The sequence below is a fragment of the Chiloscyllium punctatum genome, chromosome 31 (genome assembly GCF_047496795.1).
Source record: "Chiloscyllium punctatum isolate Juve2018m chromosome 31, sChiPun1.3, whole genome shotgun sequence".
NCBI lineage: Eukaryota > Metazoa > Chordata > Chondrichthyes > Orectolobiformes > Hemiscylliidae > Chiloscyllium > Chiloscyllium punctatum.
This window is the reverse complement of record NC_092769.1, coordinates 67922960-67940487: the sequence shown is the minus strand read 5'-3', so window position 1 is coordinate 67940487 and position 17528 is coordinate 67922960. Positions and strand designations below refer to the sequence as shown.

At 55.6% G+C, this 17528-nt stretch overlaps 1 protein-coding gene across 1 annotated transcript in view; it reads right to left on the bottom strand.

The window, feature by feature from the left end:
- LOC140457022 (autophagy-related protein 2 homolog A-like) overlaps positions 1 to 17528 on the bottom strand; it is a 172431-nt gene that overhangs the window by 44773 nt on the left and 110130 nt on the right. The window contains 6 exon segments of the mRNA XM_072550928.1: positions 5610 to 5733; positions 11910 to 12002; positions 12004 to 12048; positions 12050 to 12085; positions 15696 to 15707; positions 15709 to 15773. Coding sequence (XP_072407029.1) covers positions 5610 to 5733; positions 11910 to 12002; positions 12004 to 12048; positions 12050 to 12085; positions 15696 to 15707; positions 15709 to 15773 — 375 coding nt within the window.

The following is a 17528-nucleotide window of genomic DNA, read 5'->3' as shown; positions in this document are numbered from 1 at the left end:
TCCCACACAAACCTACACACACACCAGCGCATTCCCACACAAACCTAAACACACCAGCGTATTCCCACACAAACCTAAACACACACACCAGCGCATTCCCACACAAACCTAAACACACCAGCGCATTCCCACACAAACCTACACACACACCAGCGCATTCCCACACAAACCTACACACACACCAGCGCATTCCCACACAAACCTACACACACACCAGCGCATTCCCACACAAACCTAAACACACCAGCGCATTCCCAGACAAACCTACACACACACACCAGCGCATTCCCAGACAAACCTACACACACACCAGCGCATTCCCAGACAAACCTACACACACACCTGCACTTTCCCACACAAACCTACACACACACCAGCGCATTCCCACACACACACCAGCGCATTCCCATACAAACCTACACACACCAGCGCATTCCCACACACACACCAGCGCACTCCCACACAAACCGACACACACACCAGCGCACTGGTCACACAAACCTACACACACACTAGCGCACTCCTGCACAAACCTACTCCAACACACACACACCAGCGCATTCCCACACAAACCTAAACACACCAGCGTATTCCCACACAAACCTACACACACACACCAGCGCATTCCCACACAAACCTACACACACACCAGCGCATTCCCAGACAAACCTACACACACACCAGCGCATTCCCACACAAACCCACACACACCTGTGCATTCCCACACAAACCTACACACACCAGCGCATTCCCACACAAACCTACACACACACACCAGCGCATTCCCACACAAACCTACACACACACCAGCGCATTCCCAGACAAACCTACACACACACCAGCGCATTCCCACACAAACCCACACACACCTGTGCATTCCCACACAAACCTACACACACCAGCGCATTCCCACACAAACCTACACACACACCAGCGCATTCCCACACAAACCCACACACACACCAGCGCATTCCCACACAAACCCACACACACCTGTGCATTCCCACACAAACCTACACACACACACACCTGCGCTTTCCCATACAAACCTACACACACACCAGCGCACTCCCACACAAACCCACACAAACCTACAAACACACCAGCGCATTCCCACACAAACCTACACACACACACCAGCGCACTCCCACACAAACCTACAAACACACCAGCGCATTCCCACACAAACCTACACACACACCAGCGCATTCCCACACAAACCCACACACACACCAGCGCATTCCCACACAAACCCACACACACCTGTGCATTCCCACACAAACCTACACACACACACCTGCGCATTTCCACACAAACCTACACACACACCAGCGCACTCCCACACAAACCTACAAACACACCAGCGCACTCCCACACAAACCGACACACACACCAGCGCACTGGTCACACAAACCTACACACACACTAGCGCACTCCTGCACAAACCTACTCCAACACACACACACCAGCACATTCCCACACAAACCGATACTCACACACACAGAGTCATAGAAATGTACAGCATGGAAACAGACCCTTCAGTCCAACCCGTCCATGCTGACCAGATATCCCAACCCAATCTTGTCCCACTCGCCAGCACTTGGCCCATATCCCTCCAAACCCTTCCTATTCCTATCCCCATCCAGATGCCTTTTAAATGTTGTCATTGTACCAGCCTCCACCACTTCCTCTGGCAGCTCATTCCATACCCACACCACCCTCTGTGTGAAAAAGTTGCCCCTTAGGTCTCTTTCCCCTCTCACCCTAAACCTATGCCCTCTAGTTCTGGACGCCCCGACCCCAGGGAAAAGACTTTGTCTATTTATCCTATCCATGCCCCTCATGATTTTATAAACCTCTATTAGGTCACCCCTCAGCCTCTGACACTCCAGGGAAAACAGCCCCAGCCTGTTCCAGCCTCTCCCTATAGCTCAAATCCTCCAACCCTGGCAACATCCTTGTAAATCCTTTCTGAACCCTTTCAAGTTTCACAACATCCTCCCGATAGGAAGGAGACCAGAATTCGACGTAATATTCCAACAGTGGCCTAACCAATGTCCTGTACAGCCGCAACATGACCTCCCAACTCCTGTACTCAATACTCTGACCAATAAAGGAAAGCATACCAAATGCCTTCTTCACTATCCTATCTACCTGCGACTCCACTTTCAAGGAGCTACGAACCTGCACTCCAAGGTCTCTTTGTTCAGCAACACTCCCTAGGACCTTACCATTAAGTGTATAAGTCCTGCTAAGATTTGCTTTCCCAAAATGCAGCACCTCGCATTTATCTGAATTAAACTCCATCTGCCACTTCTCAGCCCATTGGCCCATCTGGTCCAGATCCTGTTGTAATCTGAGGTAACCCTCTTCGCTGTCCACTACACCTCCAATTTTGGTGTCATCTGCAACTTACTAACTGTACCTCTTATGCTCACATCCAAATCATTTATGTAAATGACAAAAAGTAGAGGGCCCAGCGCCGATCCTTGTGGCACTCCACTGGTCACAGGCCTCCAATCTGAAAAACAACCCTCCACCACCACCCTCTGTCTTCTACCTTTGAGCCAGTTCTGTATCCAAATGGCTAGTTCTCCCTGTATTCCGTGAGATCTAACCTTGGTAATCAGTCTCCCATGGGGAACCTTGTCGAACACCTTACTGAAGTCCATATACATCACATCTACTGCTCTGCCCTCATCAATCTTCTTTGTTACTTCTTCAAAAAACTCAATCAAGTTTGTGAGACATGATTTCCCACGCACAAAGCCATGTTGACTATCCCGAATCAGTCCTTGCCTTTCCAAATACATGTACATCCTGTCCCTCAGGATTCCCTCCAACAACTTGCCCACCACCGAGGTCAGGCTCACCAGTCTATAGTTCCCTGGCTTGTCCTTACCACCCTTCTTAAACAGTGGCACCACGTTTGCCAACCTCCAGTCTTCCAGCACCTCACCTGTGACTATCGATGATACAAATATCTCAGCAAGAGGCCCAGCAATCACTTCTCGAGCTTCCCACAGAGTTCTCGGGTACACCTGATCAGGTCCTGGGGATTTATCCACCTTTAACCGTTTCAAGACATCCAGCACTTCCTCCTCTGTAATCTGGACATTTTGCAAGATGTCACCATCTATTTCCCTACAGTTTATATCTTCCATATCCTTTTCCACAGTAAATACTGATGCAAAATATTCATTTAATATCTCCCCCATTTTCTGTGGCTCCACACAAAGGCCGCCTTGTTGATCTTTGAGGGGCCCTATTCTCTCCCTAGTTACACTTTTGTCCTTAATATATTTGTAAAAACCCTTTGGATTCTCCTTAATTCTATTTGCCAAAGCTATCTCATATCCCCTTTTTGCCCTCCTGATTTCCCTCTTCACTCTACCCCTACTGCCTTTATACTCTTCTAAGGATTCACTCGATCCATCCTGTCTATACCTGACATATGCTTCCTTCTTTTTCTTAATCAAACCCTCAATTTCTTTAGTCATCCAGCATTCCCTATACCTACCAGCCTTCCTTTTCACCCTGACAGGAATATACTTTCTCTGGATTCTTGTTACCTCATTTCTGAAGGCTTCCCATTTTCCAGCCGTCCCTTTACCTGTGAACATCTGGCCTCCAATCAGCTTTTGAAAGTTCTTGCCCAATACCGTCAAAATTGGCCTTTCTCCAATTTAGCACTTCAACTTTTAGATCTGGTCTATCCTTTTCCATCACTATTTTAAAACAAATAGAATTATGGTCACTGGCCCCAAAGTGCTCCCCCATTGACACCTCAGTCACCTGCCCTGCCTTATTTCCCAAGAGTAGGTCAGGTTTTGCACCTTCTCTAGTAGGTACATCCACATACTGCATCAGAACATTTTCTTGTACACACTTAACAAATTCCTCTCCATCTAAACCTTTAACACTATGGCAGTCCCAGTCGATGTGTGTAAAGTTAAAATCCCCTCCCATAACTACCCTATTATTCTTACAGATAGCTGAGATCTCCTTACAAGTTTGTTTCTCAATTTCCCTCTGAATATTAGGGGGTCTATAATACAATCCCAATAAGGTGATCATCCCTTTCTTATTTCTCAGTTCCATCCAAATAACTTCCCTGGATGTATTTCCGGGAATATCCTCCCTCAGCACAGCTGTAATGCTATCCCTTATCAAAAATGCCACTCCCCCTCCTCTCTTGCCTCCCTTTCTGTCCTTACTGTAGCATTTGTATCCTGGAACATTAAGCTGCCAGTCCTGCCCATCCCTGAGCCATGTTTCTGTAATTGCTATGATATCCCAGTCCCATGTCCCTAACCATGCCGTGAGTTCATCTGCCTTCCCTGTTAGGCCCCTTGCATTGAAATAAATGCAGTTTAATTTATTAGTGTTACCTTGTCCCTGCCTGCCCTGACTGTTTGACTCACTTCTGTTCTCAAATGTACCAGATTCAGATTGATCTCTTTCCTCACTATCTCCCTGGGTCCCACACCCCCACCTGATTAGTTTAAATCCTCCCGAACAGCTCTAGCACATTTCCCTGCCAGTATATTAGTCCCTTTCCAATTTAGGTGCAATCCATCCTTCTTGTACAGGTCACTTCTATCCCAAAAGAGATTCCAATGATCCAAAAATGGGAATCCTTCTCCCATACACCAGCTCCTCAGCCGTGCACCAGCGCACTCGCACACAAACTGACTCACTCGCACACACATACCAGCACACTCTCGCACACACACACCAGCGCACTCCTGCACAAACTAGCATTCTCCCACACAAACCGACTCACACTCACACATACCAGCGCACTTGCACACAAACTGACTCACTCTCACACACACACCAGCGCACTCACGCACAAACCGACTCACGTGCACACACACACCAGTGCACTCCCGCACAAACCAACTCACACACACATACCAGCGCACTCCCGCACAAACTAGCATTCTCCCGCACAAACCGACTCACTCTCACACACACACCAGTGCACTCCCGCACAAACCGACTCACGCACACATACCAGCGCACTCCCGCACAAACTAGCATTCTCCCGCACAAACCGACTCACACTCACACACCAGTGCACTCCCGCACAAACCGACTCACACTCACACACACCAGCGCACTCCCGCACAAACCGACTCACACTCACACACACCAGCGCACTCCCGCACAAACCGACTCACTCTCACACACCAGCGTACTCCCGCACAAACCGACTCACTCTTACACACCAGCGCACTCCTGCACAAACTGACTTACTCACAAACACACCAGCGCACTCCCGCACAAACCGACTCACACTCTCACACCCACCAGCGCACTCCAGCACAAACCGACTCACATACCGCGCACACACACATCCACCCCCCGCGCGCGCACACACACATCCACCCCCCGCGCGCGCACACACACATCCACCCCCCGCGCGCGCACACACACATCCACCCCCCGCGCGCGCACACACACATCCACCCCCCGCGCGCGCACACACACATCCACCCCCCGCGCGCGCACACACGTACACCCACACACATCCATACAGAGATACTGGCTCGCTCGGACATACCTCTCCCCCTCCCTCCGGTTCTCAGTGATCTCTCACTCACCTGCTCCATCCGAGTCTCGGCGGTTCCGCTCTGTGTCAATGAGAGCATCAGTCAGATCACCCTGGTTAATCTCGGCTGTCTCTGCCGGGAGCCGCGGTGGCAGTGCGGTAGCAGGCTCCGGGAGCTGGTGAAGAGCCAGGAAAAGTTGTGGTTGAGTTCAGAACAGTCTGAGGTGTCTTTCTCTCTCACGGAAACCATGGGGAATGACAGACGCTTTATAGAGACCCCGGGCATGGGATAGGGGGAGACATCGCGGGCACAGTGAGGGCCCACTGCACTACAAGACGGGCTGGGAGGAGTCAACTTATAACTGGTGGGGGTGGGAGGGGACTGGCAAACAGGGCAAGGGGGGGGGGGCAAAGACAGAGAGCGACTAAAGGTGCAAACACGGAAAGAAACAGGGCGAGCAGCAAAGAATGTGCAGGGGGTGCCAGTGGCCCCAACCTCATGGTGATGAATATTGCGACGCGCAGCACATCCAAAATCAAACCACCCAGCTGAGCATGAAGAGATGTTAGTGACAGCGGGGGGTATACAGCAGCTCAGCGGCTCCCGGGGTCACAGGTGGCAACCAAACAAGGCCGGGCTCAATACTGCAAACAAATCCGCGTGGCACTCCCTCAGCACTGACCCTCCAACAGTGCGGCACTCCCTCAGCACTGACCCTCCGACAGTGCGGCACACCCTCAGTAATGACCCTCTGACAGTGTGGCACTCCCTCAGTACTGACCCTCCGACAGTGCGGCACACCCTCAGTAATGACCCTCCGACAGTGCGGCACTCCCTCAGCACTGACCCTCCGACAGTGCGGCACACCCTCAGTAATGACCCTCTGACAGTGTGGCACTCCCTCAGTACTGACCCTCTGACAGTGCGGCACTCCCTCAGTACTGACCCTCCGACAGTGCAGCGCTCCCTCCATACTGACCCTCCGACAGTGCGGCACTCCCTCAGTACTGACCCTCCGACAGTGCGGCACTCCCTCAGCACTGACCCTCCGACAGTGCGGCACTCCCTCAGCACTGACCCTCCGACAGTGCGGCACTCCCTCAGCACTGACCCTCCGACAGTGCGGCACTCCCTCAGTACTGACCCTCCGACAGTGCGGCACTCCCTCAGTACTGACCCTCCGACAGTGCGGCACTCCCTCAGTACTGACCCTCCGACAGTGCGGCACTCCCTCAGCACTGACCCTCCGACAGTGCGGCGCTCCCTCAGCACTGACCCTCCGACAGTGCGGCGCTCCCTCAGCACTGACCTCCGACAGTGCGGCACTCCCCCTCAGTACTGACCCTCCGACAGTGCGGCACTCCCTCAGTACTGACCCTCCGACAGTGCGGCACTTCCCCCTCAGTACTGACCCTCCGACAGTGCGGCACTCCCCCTCAGTACTGACCCTCTGACAGTGCGGCGCTCCCTCAGTGCGGCACTCCCCCTCAGTACTGACCCTCTGACAGTGCGGCGCTCCCTCAGTACTGACCCTCTGACAGTGCGGCGCTCCCGCCGCACTGACCCTCTGACAGTGCGGCGCTCCCTCAGCACTGACCCTCCGACAGTGCGGTGCTCCCTCAGCACTGACCCTCCGACAGTGCGGCAGTCCCCCTCAGTACTGACCCTCTGACAGTGCGGCACTCCCTCAGTACTGACCCTCCAACAGTGCGGCACTCCCTCAGCTCTGACCCTCCAACTCTATTTTCTTTTGCTCTTGTGCTCTCTCTGACACACTTCTTGCTTCATGTCCTCCTCCACTCCCACCTACCCCTCATTCATTGCCCCTCTCCTGTCTCCCCACCTTCCCCATCACTCTCCCTTCACTCATTCCTCTCTTTCCCTCTTTGCCCCACTCTTCACCCCTTCCACCCCAACATGGATTCTGGGTAATCCAAGATGGAGGACAGGATAAGTTTGTGCGGGTAAGAGCTGCCCTGTTTTTGAGGCATTTTCGGTGTTGGAGCTGCTTTCTTTGAAGTCTTTGAGTGGTGCTGGAAAAGAGCAGCAGGACTGGCAGAGCCCTCCCATTCCTGACGAAGGGCTTTTGCCCGAAATGTCAATTTTCCTGCTCCTCGGATGCTGCCTGACCTGCTGTGCTTCTCCAGCACCACTCTGATCCTCAGCATCTGGAGTCCTCGCTTTCGCCGGATTGTTAAGGTGCCACAATGGTCTTTGGTGGAGTGATGTGCTCTTCCTGTCGGATGTGGGACATTAGGGAGAGTTTCCAGGTTACTGACGATTAAGGTCTGCAGGAAGTGTCTTTGGTTGCGAATCGTGTTGGGTCGCATGGAGCGGCAGTTGGAGGCAATAACGCATTTACAGGAGCTAGGGGGGCGTGATGGATGGCAGTTGCAGGAAGGTAGAAAAACTGCAGATAGAGTCAGGAAAGGGAGGAGGTAAAAGCAGGACTCTCGTGTTGCTGTGCCCATTAGATACAAGGATGCTGTTTTGGAAAATGTAAGGGGTGATGGGCTCTCGGGGGAATGTTACATAAACAGCCAGGTTCCTGGTAGCAAGACCGACTCTGATGCAACAAAGGGTACGTCAGGTTCCGAAGCGATCGATTGTGATCGGGGACTGTCGGGTCAAAGGAAGAGACAGAGAGACAGACCTTTGTGCGGCTGACAATGAGCCATCGGAATAGTGTGTTGCCTCCCTGGTGCCAGGATCAAGGATGGCTCAGAGAGGGTGCAGAATATTCTCCAAGAGGAGGGGGGGGGGGGGGGGGGGGGAACCAGCAGGAGGTTGCTGTACACACTGGAACTAACAGCAAAGGAAGGAAAAAGCATGCGATTCTGAAGAGAGAATTGAGGAAGTTAGGCAGGAATTTAAATAGTTTCGTAACATCTGGATTACTCCCGGTGCCATGAGCTAGTGGGGGAAAGCGTGGCTGAGGAGCTGTCGCAGGGGACAAGGGTTCACACTTTTTGGGAGCATTGGAATCTCTTCTGGGGTAGAAGTGACCTGTACAAGGAGGAGGGATTGCACCTGAATCGGAAGGGGACTAATATACTGCCACGGAGATTTGCTAGAGCTGCTCGGCAGGGTCTAAATTAGTGGGGAGAGGGGGCGGGGTGGTTGGTGTTGGGGGCGGGGGGGGTGGAATGAGGATGGGGATGGTCCCAAGGAGATAGTGAGAGAGAACAGGTCAGTTTTGAGACTGGTGCAGTTGGGAAAAGGAGCGAGTCAAATAGGAATAAAACAGAGAATGAGGTGGGACTGATAAACTAAACTAAACTTACTTCAATGCACGGGGCCTAACGGACAAGGTAGATGAACTCAGGGCATGGTTAGGAACATTCAACTGAGATATCATAACAATTATAGAAACATGGCTCAGGGATGGACAGGACAGGCAGCTTAATGTTCCAGGGGGTACCGATACTAGAGGAGGGGTAGAAAAGGGAGGGGGGGGGGGGGGGCAAGAGAGGAAGGGGAGTAGTGTTTTTGACTAGGGATAACATTACAACTATACTGAGGGAAGGCATTCCTGGGAATGTGTCCAGGCAAGTTATTTGGGTGGAACTGAAAAATAAGAAAGGGATGTCACCTTGTTGGATTGTATAACAGACCCCCCCAAGTAGTCAGCAGGAAATTGAGAAACAAATTTGTAAGGAAATCTCAAATTTCTGTAAGAATAATAGGGTGGTAATGGCAAGTTTTGAGAAGATTTGTAGCTCAGGTTGAGGTTCTGGATGTAGGTTTGCTGGCTGAGCTGGTAGGTTCACGTTCAGACGTTTCGTCACGATACTAGGTAACATCTTCAGTGAGCCTCTGGATGAAGCACCGGTGATGATTCCTGCCTTTCTATGTTTGGGTTACCTTGGGTTAGAAATAGAAAGCAGGAATCATCAGCAATGCTTCATCCGGAGGCTCACTGAAGATGTTACCTAGTGTGGTGACGAAACGTCTGAACATATACCTTCCAGCTTAGTGAGCAAACCGACACCCAGAGAGTGATAATGGTCGGGAATTTTAACTTCTGAACATAGGCTGGGACTGCCATAGTGTTCAGGGTTTAGATGGAGAGAAACTTGTTAATTCTGTACAAGAAAACTTCCTGATTCAGTATGTGGATGTACCTACCACAGAAGGTGCAAGACCCTGACCTACTCTTGGGAAATAAGGCAGGGCAGGTGACTGAGGTGTCAGTGGGGGCGAGCGACCATAATGCGATTAGTTTTAAAATTGTGACGGAAAACAATAGACCAGATGTAAAAGTTCAAGTTCTAAATTGGAGAAAGGCTAATTTTGATGATATTAGGCAGGTTTTCAAAGTTAATTGGCAACAGACGTTTGCAGGAAAAGGGAACGCGGGGAAAATGGGAAGCCTTCAAGAAATGAGATAATGAGGGACCAGAGAAAGTCTATTACTGTGAGGGTGAAAGGAAAGGTTGATAGGTGGAGGGAATGCTGGATGACTAAAGAAATTAATGTTTTGGTCAGTGCTGAGGGAGCGCCGCACTGTCGGAGGGTCAGTGCTGAGGGAGCGCCGCACTGTCGGAGGGTCAGTGCTGAGGGAGCGCCGCGCACTGTCGGAGGGTCAGTGCTGAGGGAGCGCCGCACTGTCGGAGGGTCAGTGCTGAGGGAGCGCCGCCCACTGTCGGAGGGTCAGTGCTGAGGGAGCGCCGCACTGTCGGAGGGTCAGTGCTGAGGGAGCGCCGCACTGTCGGAGGGTCAGTGCTGAGGGAGCGCCGCACTGTCGGAGGGTCAGTGCTGAGGGAGCGCCGCACTGTCGGAGGGTCAGTGCTGAGGGAGCGCCGCACTGTCGGAGGGTCAGTGCTGAGGGAGCGCCGCACTGTCGGAGGGTCAGTGCTGAGGGAGCGCCGCACTGTCGGAGGGTCAGTGCTGAGGGAGCGCCGCACTGTCGGAGGGTCAGTGCTGAGGTAGTGCTGCACTGTCGGAGGGTCAGTACTGAGGGATTATCGCTGGTCTGTTAATCCAGAGACCCAGGTAACATTCTGGGGACGCGGCTTCAAACCCCACCACGGCAAATGGTGGAGTCTGAACTCCATTTTGAAAAAGAAATCTGGAATCAATCTCAATGATTGTTGGTGGTCGAGAAAACCCATCTGGTTCACTCACGTCCTTGAGTGAAGGAAACTGCAGTCCTTGGCCTGGCCTACATGTGACTCCAGACCCACAGCGATGTGTCTGAGTCCCAACTGCCCCTCTGGCTTAGGCAGAGATGCCATCATCCTGGATCGAAAAGGATAAACTTCTGGATTCTTGCCAATGATAATAACAACCACCACAACCCCCCCCCACCCCCCACCCCTCGCCCCACTGCTTCCTGCCAGTGAAACAGTTTGTCCTGCGTCACTCTGACAGTGAACTTCAGCAGTTCAATATTAGATTCGCCTGCACATCAGGCTTTGTCTGTTTTAAAGCAGTAACCTGCAGCGGGAAACTCTGCAAAGTATTTAATCTCTGCTGCAAACGCGGTGTTCGCTGCCGCTCAGCGTTCCCATCAGTCAGCCTGTCGTTTGATCTCGCCCACATCCGAGTGCTACACACCCACTCGGGGTAATCTGAAGTGGTAGATGCATCTGATGATTGTGCAAGATTTGGACAAGGAGAAGACAAGACGCCCTGAGATAGTTCTGCAAGAGTGGCTCCAGCAGCAAACCGGGTGGGACTCCCGCCGCCAAGTGAGACGTTGGTGAACACCCCGGCACAGATCAGGGACGAGTGCACAAAATGGACACCGAAGTGCTTTGGGGTGGTTGGTCCTGAGGGAATGCCACACCGTAAGACTCCCTCCGACAGTGCGGCGCTCCCTCAGTACTGACCCTCCGACAGTGCGGCGCTCCCTCAGCACTGACCCTCCGACAGTGCGGCGCTCCCTCAGCACTGACCCTCCGACAGTGCGACACTCCCTCAGTACTGACCTTCCGACAGTGCGGCGCTCCCTCAGCACTGACCCTCCGACAGTGCGGCGCTCCCTCAGCACTGACCCTCCGACAGTGCGGCACTCCCTCAGTCCTGACCCTCCGACAGTGCGGCTCTCCCTCAGCACTGACCCTCCGACAGTGCGGCACTCCCTCAGCACTCACCTTCTGACAGTGCGGCTCTCCCTCAGCACTGACCCTCCAACAGTGCAGCACTCCCTCAGCACTGACCTTCTGACAATACAGTACTCCCTCAGTCGTACTTGAGCCTGTCCCCTTTAACTGTGAGCCTCGAGTAGAAGGCGGTGGGGCTTGGTTTGGGACGCGCGTGGCAAAGCAGCAAGGGTTAGCTGCGGGAGCATCCTGAGAGGCGGGGCGCTCTGCTCCAGGCAAAGATGTCGGATGTGGGGGGGGTCACGTACCTGCAGCCTCTGCCGGCGATCTCAGTCGGGCTGTCCTGCTTGGGCGGGGGGTGGAGGTCACCGCTGTTCACCACGTACTGCACCAGGTTCGACCAGGGTGGCACACGAGTCAGCGCAGGTGTGGACGTGCACCACCGTTGTTGGAGCACCGTAGCTCGAACAGCGGCTGTGCCTGCACAAGGAGACATCGGGACGTGAACCCCCCCTCTTCTCCCTGGTTGGAGCACGCTTACCCCCCCCCACCCCCTGCAACTCCCCTTCCTGGATTGATTCCTCCCATCACCGTCTCATCCCTTTCCTGCCCCAAGGGCGGTGAATACACGCATCAACCGGCATGAGCCTCTGACCTTTCAGCCACTGATAATGAGCTGTCCCTGTCTGCTTCACCTCTCCCTCTCTGAATTTATCATAGAGTCACAGGATGTCCAGCACGGAAACAGACCCTTCGGTCCAACCCGTCCATGCCCGCCCAGATATCCCAACCCCAATCTAGTCCCAACTGCCAGCACCTGGCCCCTATCCCTCCAAAGCTGAAAATGTGTTGCTGGAAAAGCGCAGCAGGTCAGGCAGCATCCAAGGAGCAGGAGAAGAAGGGCTCATGCCCGAAACGTCAATTCTCCTGCTCCTCGGATGCTGCCTGACCTGCTGCGCTTTTCCAGCACCACATTTTCAGCTCTGACCTCCAGCATCTGCAGTCCTCACTTTCTCCCATATCCCTCCAAACCCTTCCTACTCATTTTCTTTTTCATTCTTTGCATATGGTGTGCGTCTAGTATTTATTACCCCGTTGAGAAGGTGGGGGGTGAGCCGCCATCTTGAACTGCTGCAGACCCACGATGCCCTGGGAGAGGAAGTTCCAGGATTCTGACCCAAGGAACGGCTGATATATTCCCAAGTCGGGATGGGGAGTGGTGGGAATTTGCAGGGGGGGGGGGGGGGTGGTGTTCCAATGTATCTGCTGCCCCTTGTCCTTCCAGATGGTGGTGGGTTTGGAAGGTGCTGCCTGAGGAGCCTCGGGGAGTTGCTGCAGTGCGTCTTGTAGATGGTACACACTGCTGCTCCTGAGGGGGGGAGGGGGTGGGGAGGGAAGGGGTGTGGGGCCAATCGAGTGGGGGGGTCGCTTTGTCCCTGGATGGGGTCGAGCTGCTTGAGTGTTGTTGGAGCTGACCCCCCCCCCCCCCATCCAGGGGCAACTGGGGAGTATTCCCTCACCCTCCTGACTTTTGCCTTGTCGATGCTGGGGACAGGCTTTGGGGTAAGAGTCAGGAGGGAGTTACTCGCTGCAGGATTCCAGCCTCCGAGCTGCTCTTGTAGCCGCCATGTTTATGTGGTGAGTCCAGCTGAGTTTCTGGTCAATGGGAACTCCCAGGATGTTGATCGTGGGGGGATTCAGTGAATGCCAAGGGACGGTGGTTAGACTGTCTCTTGTCAGTGATGATCATTGCCTGGCATTTGTGTGGAGTGAATGTTACTTGCTAATTGCCAGCCCAAGATGGTGAGACAGGGCTCGGGGGGAGTCGGGGGTGTAGTGAGCGACTCGCTGCGGGATTCCCAGCCTCTGTCTTGCTGCTATTGTCGCCGCTGTGTTAAAAATGCTGGCCTAGCTCGGTTTCTGGTCAACGGTACCCTTCGGGAGGTTGGTGGGAGGACGGTGGAGGGGGGTGGGAGGACGGTGGAGGGGGGTGGGAGGACGGTGGAGGGGGGTGGGAGGACGGTGGGAGGGGGTGAAGACATTGGAGGGGGGTGGAGGACGGTGGGGTGGGATGGGAAGGACAGTGGAGGGGGGGTGGGAGGACGGTGGAGGGGGGTGGAGAGACGGTGGAGGGGGGTGGGAGGTACGGTGGAGGGGGGTGGGAGGACGGTGGAGGGACGGTGGAGGGGGGTGGGAGGACGGTGGAGGGGGGTGGGAGGACGGTGGAGGGGGGTGGGAGGACGGTGGAGGGGGGTGGGAGGACGGTGGAGGGGGGGTGGGAGGACGGTGGAGGGGGGTGGAGGGACGGTGGAGGGGGGTGGGAGGACGGTGGGAGGGGGTGGGAAGACATTGGAGGGGGGTGGAGGGACGGTGGGGGGGGATGGGAGGACAGTGGAGGGGGGTGGGAGGACGGTTGGAGGGGGGTGGGAGGACGGTGGAGGGGGGGTGGAGGACGGTGGAGGGGGGGGTGGGAGGACGGTGGAGGGGGGTGGGAGGACGGTGGAGGGGGGTGGGAGGACGGTGGAGGGGGGTGGCGAGGACGGTGGAGGCGGGGGGGTGTGTTGAGATCATGTTGGGAGACAGTTAAATTCTCCCTTTGTTGGAGGTGGGGCTTTCCTTGGGGCTTGTGGGCGCGAGCTTTGCTGCCAACTGCCTGCCTTGTCACCTCACCGCTTGAGCTGCTGCGTCTTGAGCGCAACTCTTTCGGAATCTTGACAGGAAACGAAAGGCGCGCAACGCTGCACATTGATCAGTGAACAGCTCCCCTCCACCCACCCCTCCGGGGAAACCCACTGACGTAGGGATTACACCCACACTCCATCCCGTACTGAAGTGCTCAGGCAGGGCCTGCATCCTCAGGAGTTCAGAAGGGTCAGAGGTGACCTGACTGCAAGACCCTGAGGAGATTTGACCGGGTGGATGAGGGGAGGATGTTTCTTCTGAGAGAATCTTGAACTGGGGGAGAGGGGGGTTTAAAGAATTGGGCCACCCGTTTGAACATGAAATGAGGAAACGGTCTTTCCTTTCAGGTGGGTGAGAGTCTTTTAAAATTCACTTCCTCCAAAACGCAGTGAGTGCAGACACTTGCAATATTTTTCAAGCAAGTGGAGAGAGAGTCCGAGAATCCCTTCAGTGTGGAAGCAAGCCATCCGGCCCATCAAGGCCACATCAACCCCGCGAAGAGAATCCCACTCAGGACCCACCCAATCCCTGTAACCCTGTATTTCCCGCGGCCAATCCACCCTAACCTGCACATCCCTGGGCACTATGGGACAATTTGGCACGGCCAATCCACCCTAACCTGCACATCCCTGGGCACTATGGGACAATTTGGCACGGCCAATCCACCCTAACCTGCACATCCCTGGGCACTATGGGACAATTTGGCACGGCCAATCCACCCTAACCTGCACATCCCTGGGCACTATGGACAATTTAACCACGGCCAATCCACCCTAACCTGGCACATCCCTGGACACTATGGGACAATTTAGCACGGCCAATCCACCCTAACCTGCACATTCCCTGGGCACTATGGGGGCAATTTAGCACGGCCAATCCACCCTAACCTGCACATCCCTGGGCACTATGGGACAATTTAGCATGGCCAATCCACCCTAACCTTCACATCCCTTGACACTATGGGACAATTTAGCACGGCCAATCCCCCTAACCTGCACATCCCTGGGCACTATGGGACAATTTGGCACGGCCAATCCATCCTAACCTGCACATCCCTGGGCACTATGGGACAATTTAGCACGGCCAATCCACCCTAACCTGCACATCCCTGGGCACTATGGGACATTTAGCACGGCCAATCCACCCTAACCTGCACAGCTTTTGGACTGTGGGAGGAAACCGGAGCACCCGGAGGAAACCCCACACAGACACAGGGAGAATGTGCAAACTCCACACAGACAGTCACCCGAGGGTGGGGTCAAACCTGGGCCCCTGACGCCGTGAGCAGCAGTGCTAACCCACTGAGGCACTATACCAGGCCAGACTCAACCTACAGAGATGGACGAGCTGACCGAGGGTCACGGGTGCGTGTTTATCTGGGGTCCTGGCCCAGGTCTGAGGGTCTCACCAGCTTTCCACCAGATTCCTCCTTTCCAGGTGGTGATCACCAGCTCCAGCAGATCCACGTCCAGCACACACACGTAGTCTGAATGGGATTTGGGGGGGGGGGGGGGGGGGGGGGGGGGGGGAAAGAGGGGAGACAGAGGGAGGGAGGGAGAGAGAGAGAGAGAGACGGAGAGACAACACAAGCTGTTAGCACTGAGCCACAGGCCGTTAAGCTGAGGCAGCTCCAGGCACCAAGCCCTCCAACACACCCCCGACAGGAGGGTCCAAAATGGAGATCCAGCTCCAACCCTCCCCGTCCCTACCCCTCAGCCTCTCGGTCCTGTTTGGCCTCCAACTGGGAAAGGCTGTTCGCAAAAGCTGTCATGGGAATATGGGAAGGGAACAATGGGGGGCTGGCACAGAAAGGGGAGACTCCACGAGGGTGATTGGGGACGGGGTGGGGGCACAAAATACAGCAAGGTGGAGGGGAGTGTGGGCAAGCTGGGGGAGAAAGACAGGCTGAGAGAAAAGACAGGGAGAAGGAAGGGGGACAGTGCGCAGAGAGACGGAGAGTGAGATGGGGTGACCGAGAGAGGGAGATGGGTGGGAGGGCAATGGGGGGAGACAGAGAGAGAGAAAAGGAGGGGGGGGGGGGGGGGGGGGGGATGGGAGAAGGGAGGGGGGAGCGAAGGGAGGAGAAGGGGGGAGAAAGGGGGTGAGAAAGTAGGGGGAGTGAAGGGGAGTGGGGGGGGAGTGAAGGGAGGGGGGGAGAGTGTAGGGAGGGGGGGGGAGAGTGTAGGGAGGGGGGAGTGTAGGGAGGGGGGGGGAGTGTAGGGAGGGGGGGAGTGTAGGGAGGGGGGGGGAGTGTAGGGAGGGGGGGGAGAGTGTAGGGAGGGGGGAGTGTAGGGAGGGGGGGAGTGTAGGGAGGGGGGGAGTGTAGGGAGGGGGGGAGTGTAGGGAGGGGGGGAGTGTAGGGAGGGGGGGAGTGTAGGGAGGGGGGGAGTGTAGGGAGGGGGGGAGTGTAGGGAGGGGGGGGAGAGTGTAGGGAGGGGGGAGTGTAGGGAGGGGGGGGGAGTGTAGGGAGGGGGGGGGGGAGTGTAGGGAGGGGGGGGAGAGTGTAGGGAGGGGGGGAGTGTAGGGAGGGGGGGAGTGTAGGGAGGGGGGGAGTGTAGGGAGGGGGGGAGTGTAGGGAGGGGGGGAGTGTAGGGAGGGGGGGAGTGTAGGGAGGGGGGGAGAGTGTAGGGAGGGGGGAGTGTAGGGAGGGGGGGGGAGTGTAGGGAGGGGGGGGGAGTGTAGGGAGGGGGGGGAGAGTGTAGGGAGGGGGGAGTGTAGGGAGGGGGGGAGTGTAGGGAGGGGGGGAGTGTAGGGAGGGGGGGAGTGTAGGGAGGGGGGGAGTGTAGGGAGGGGGGAGTGTAGGGAGGGGGGAGTGTAGGGAGGGGGGGAGTGTAGGGAGGGGGGGGAGTGAAGGGAGGGGGGGAGTGAAGGGAGGGGGGAGTGAAGGGGGGTTGAAGGGAGGGAGGTGTGATGGGAGGGGGAGTGAAGGGAGGGGGGAGTGAAGGGAGGGGGGAGTGAAGGGGAGGGGGTGTGATGGGAGGGGGGAGTGAAGGGAGGGGGAGTGAAGGGAGGGGGGAGTGAAGGGGGGTTGAAGGGAGGGGGGTAAGAGGTGGGTGAAGGGAGGGGGGGTAAGAGGGGGGAGAAGGGGGAGGAGTGAAGGAGTGGAGGGGGTGAAGGGAGGGTGAGGGTGGGGGTGAAGGGGGGGGTGAGGGGAGGGGTGTGGGAGGGGTTGGTGGGGTGGGTGGAGGGAGGGTGGGGGGTGTGTAGGGTGGGGGTGGTAGGGTGGGGGGTGTTGGGGGGG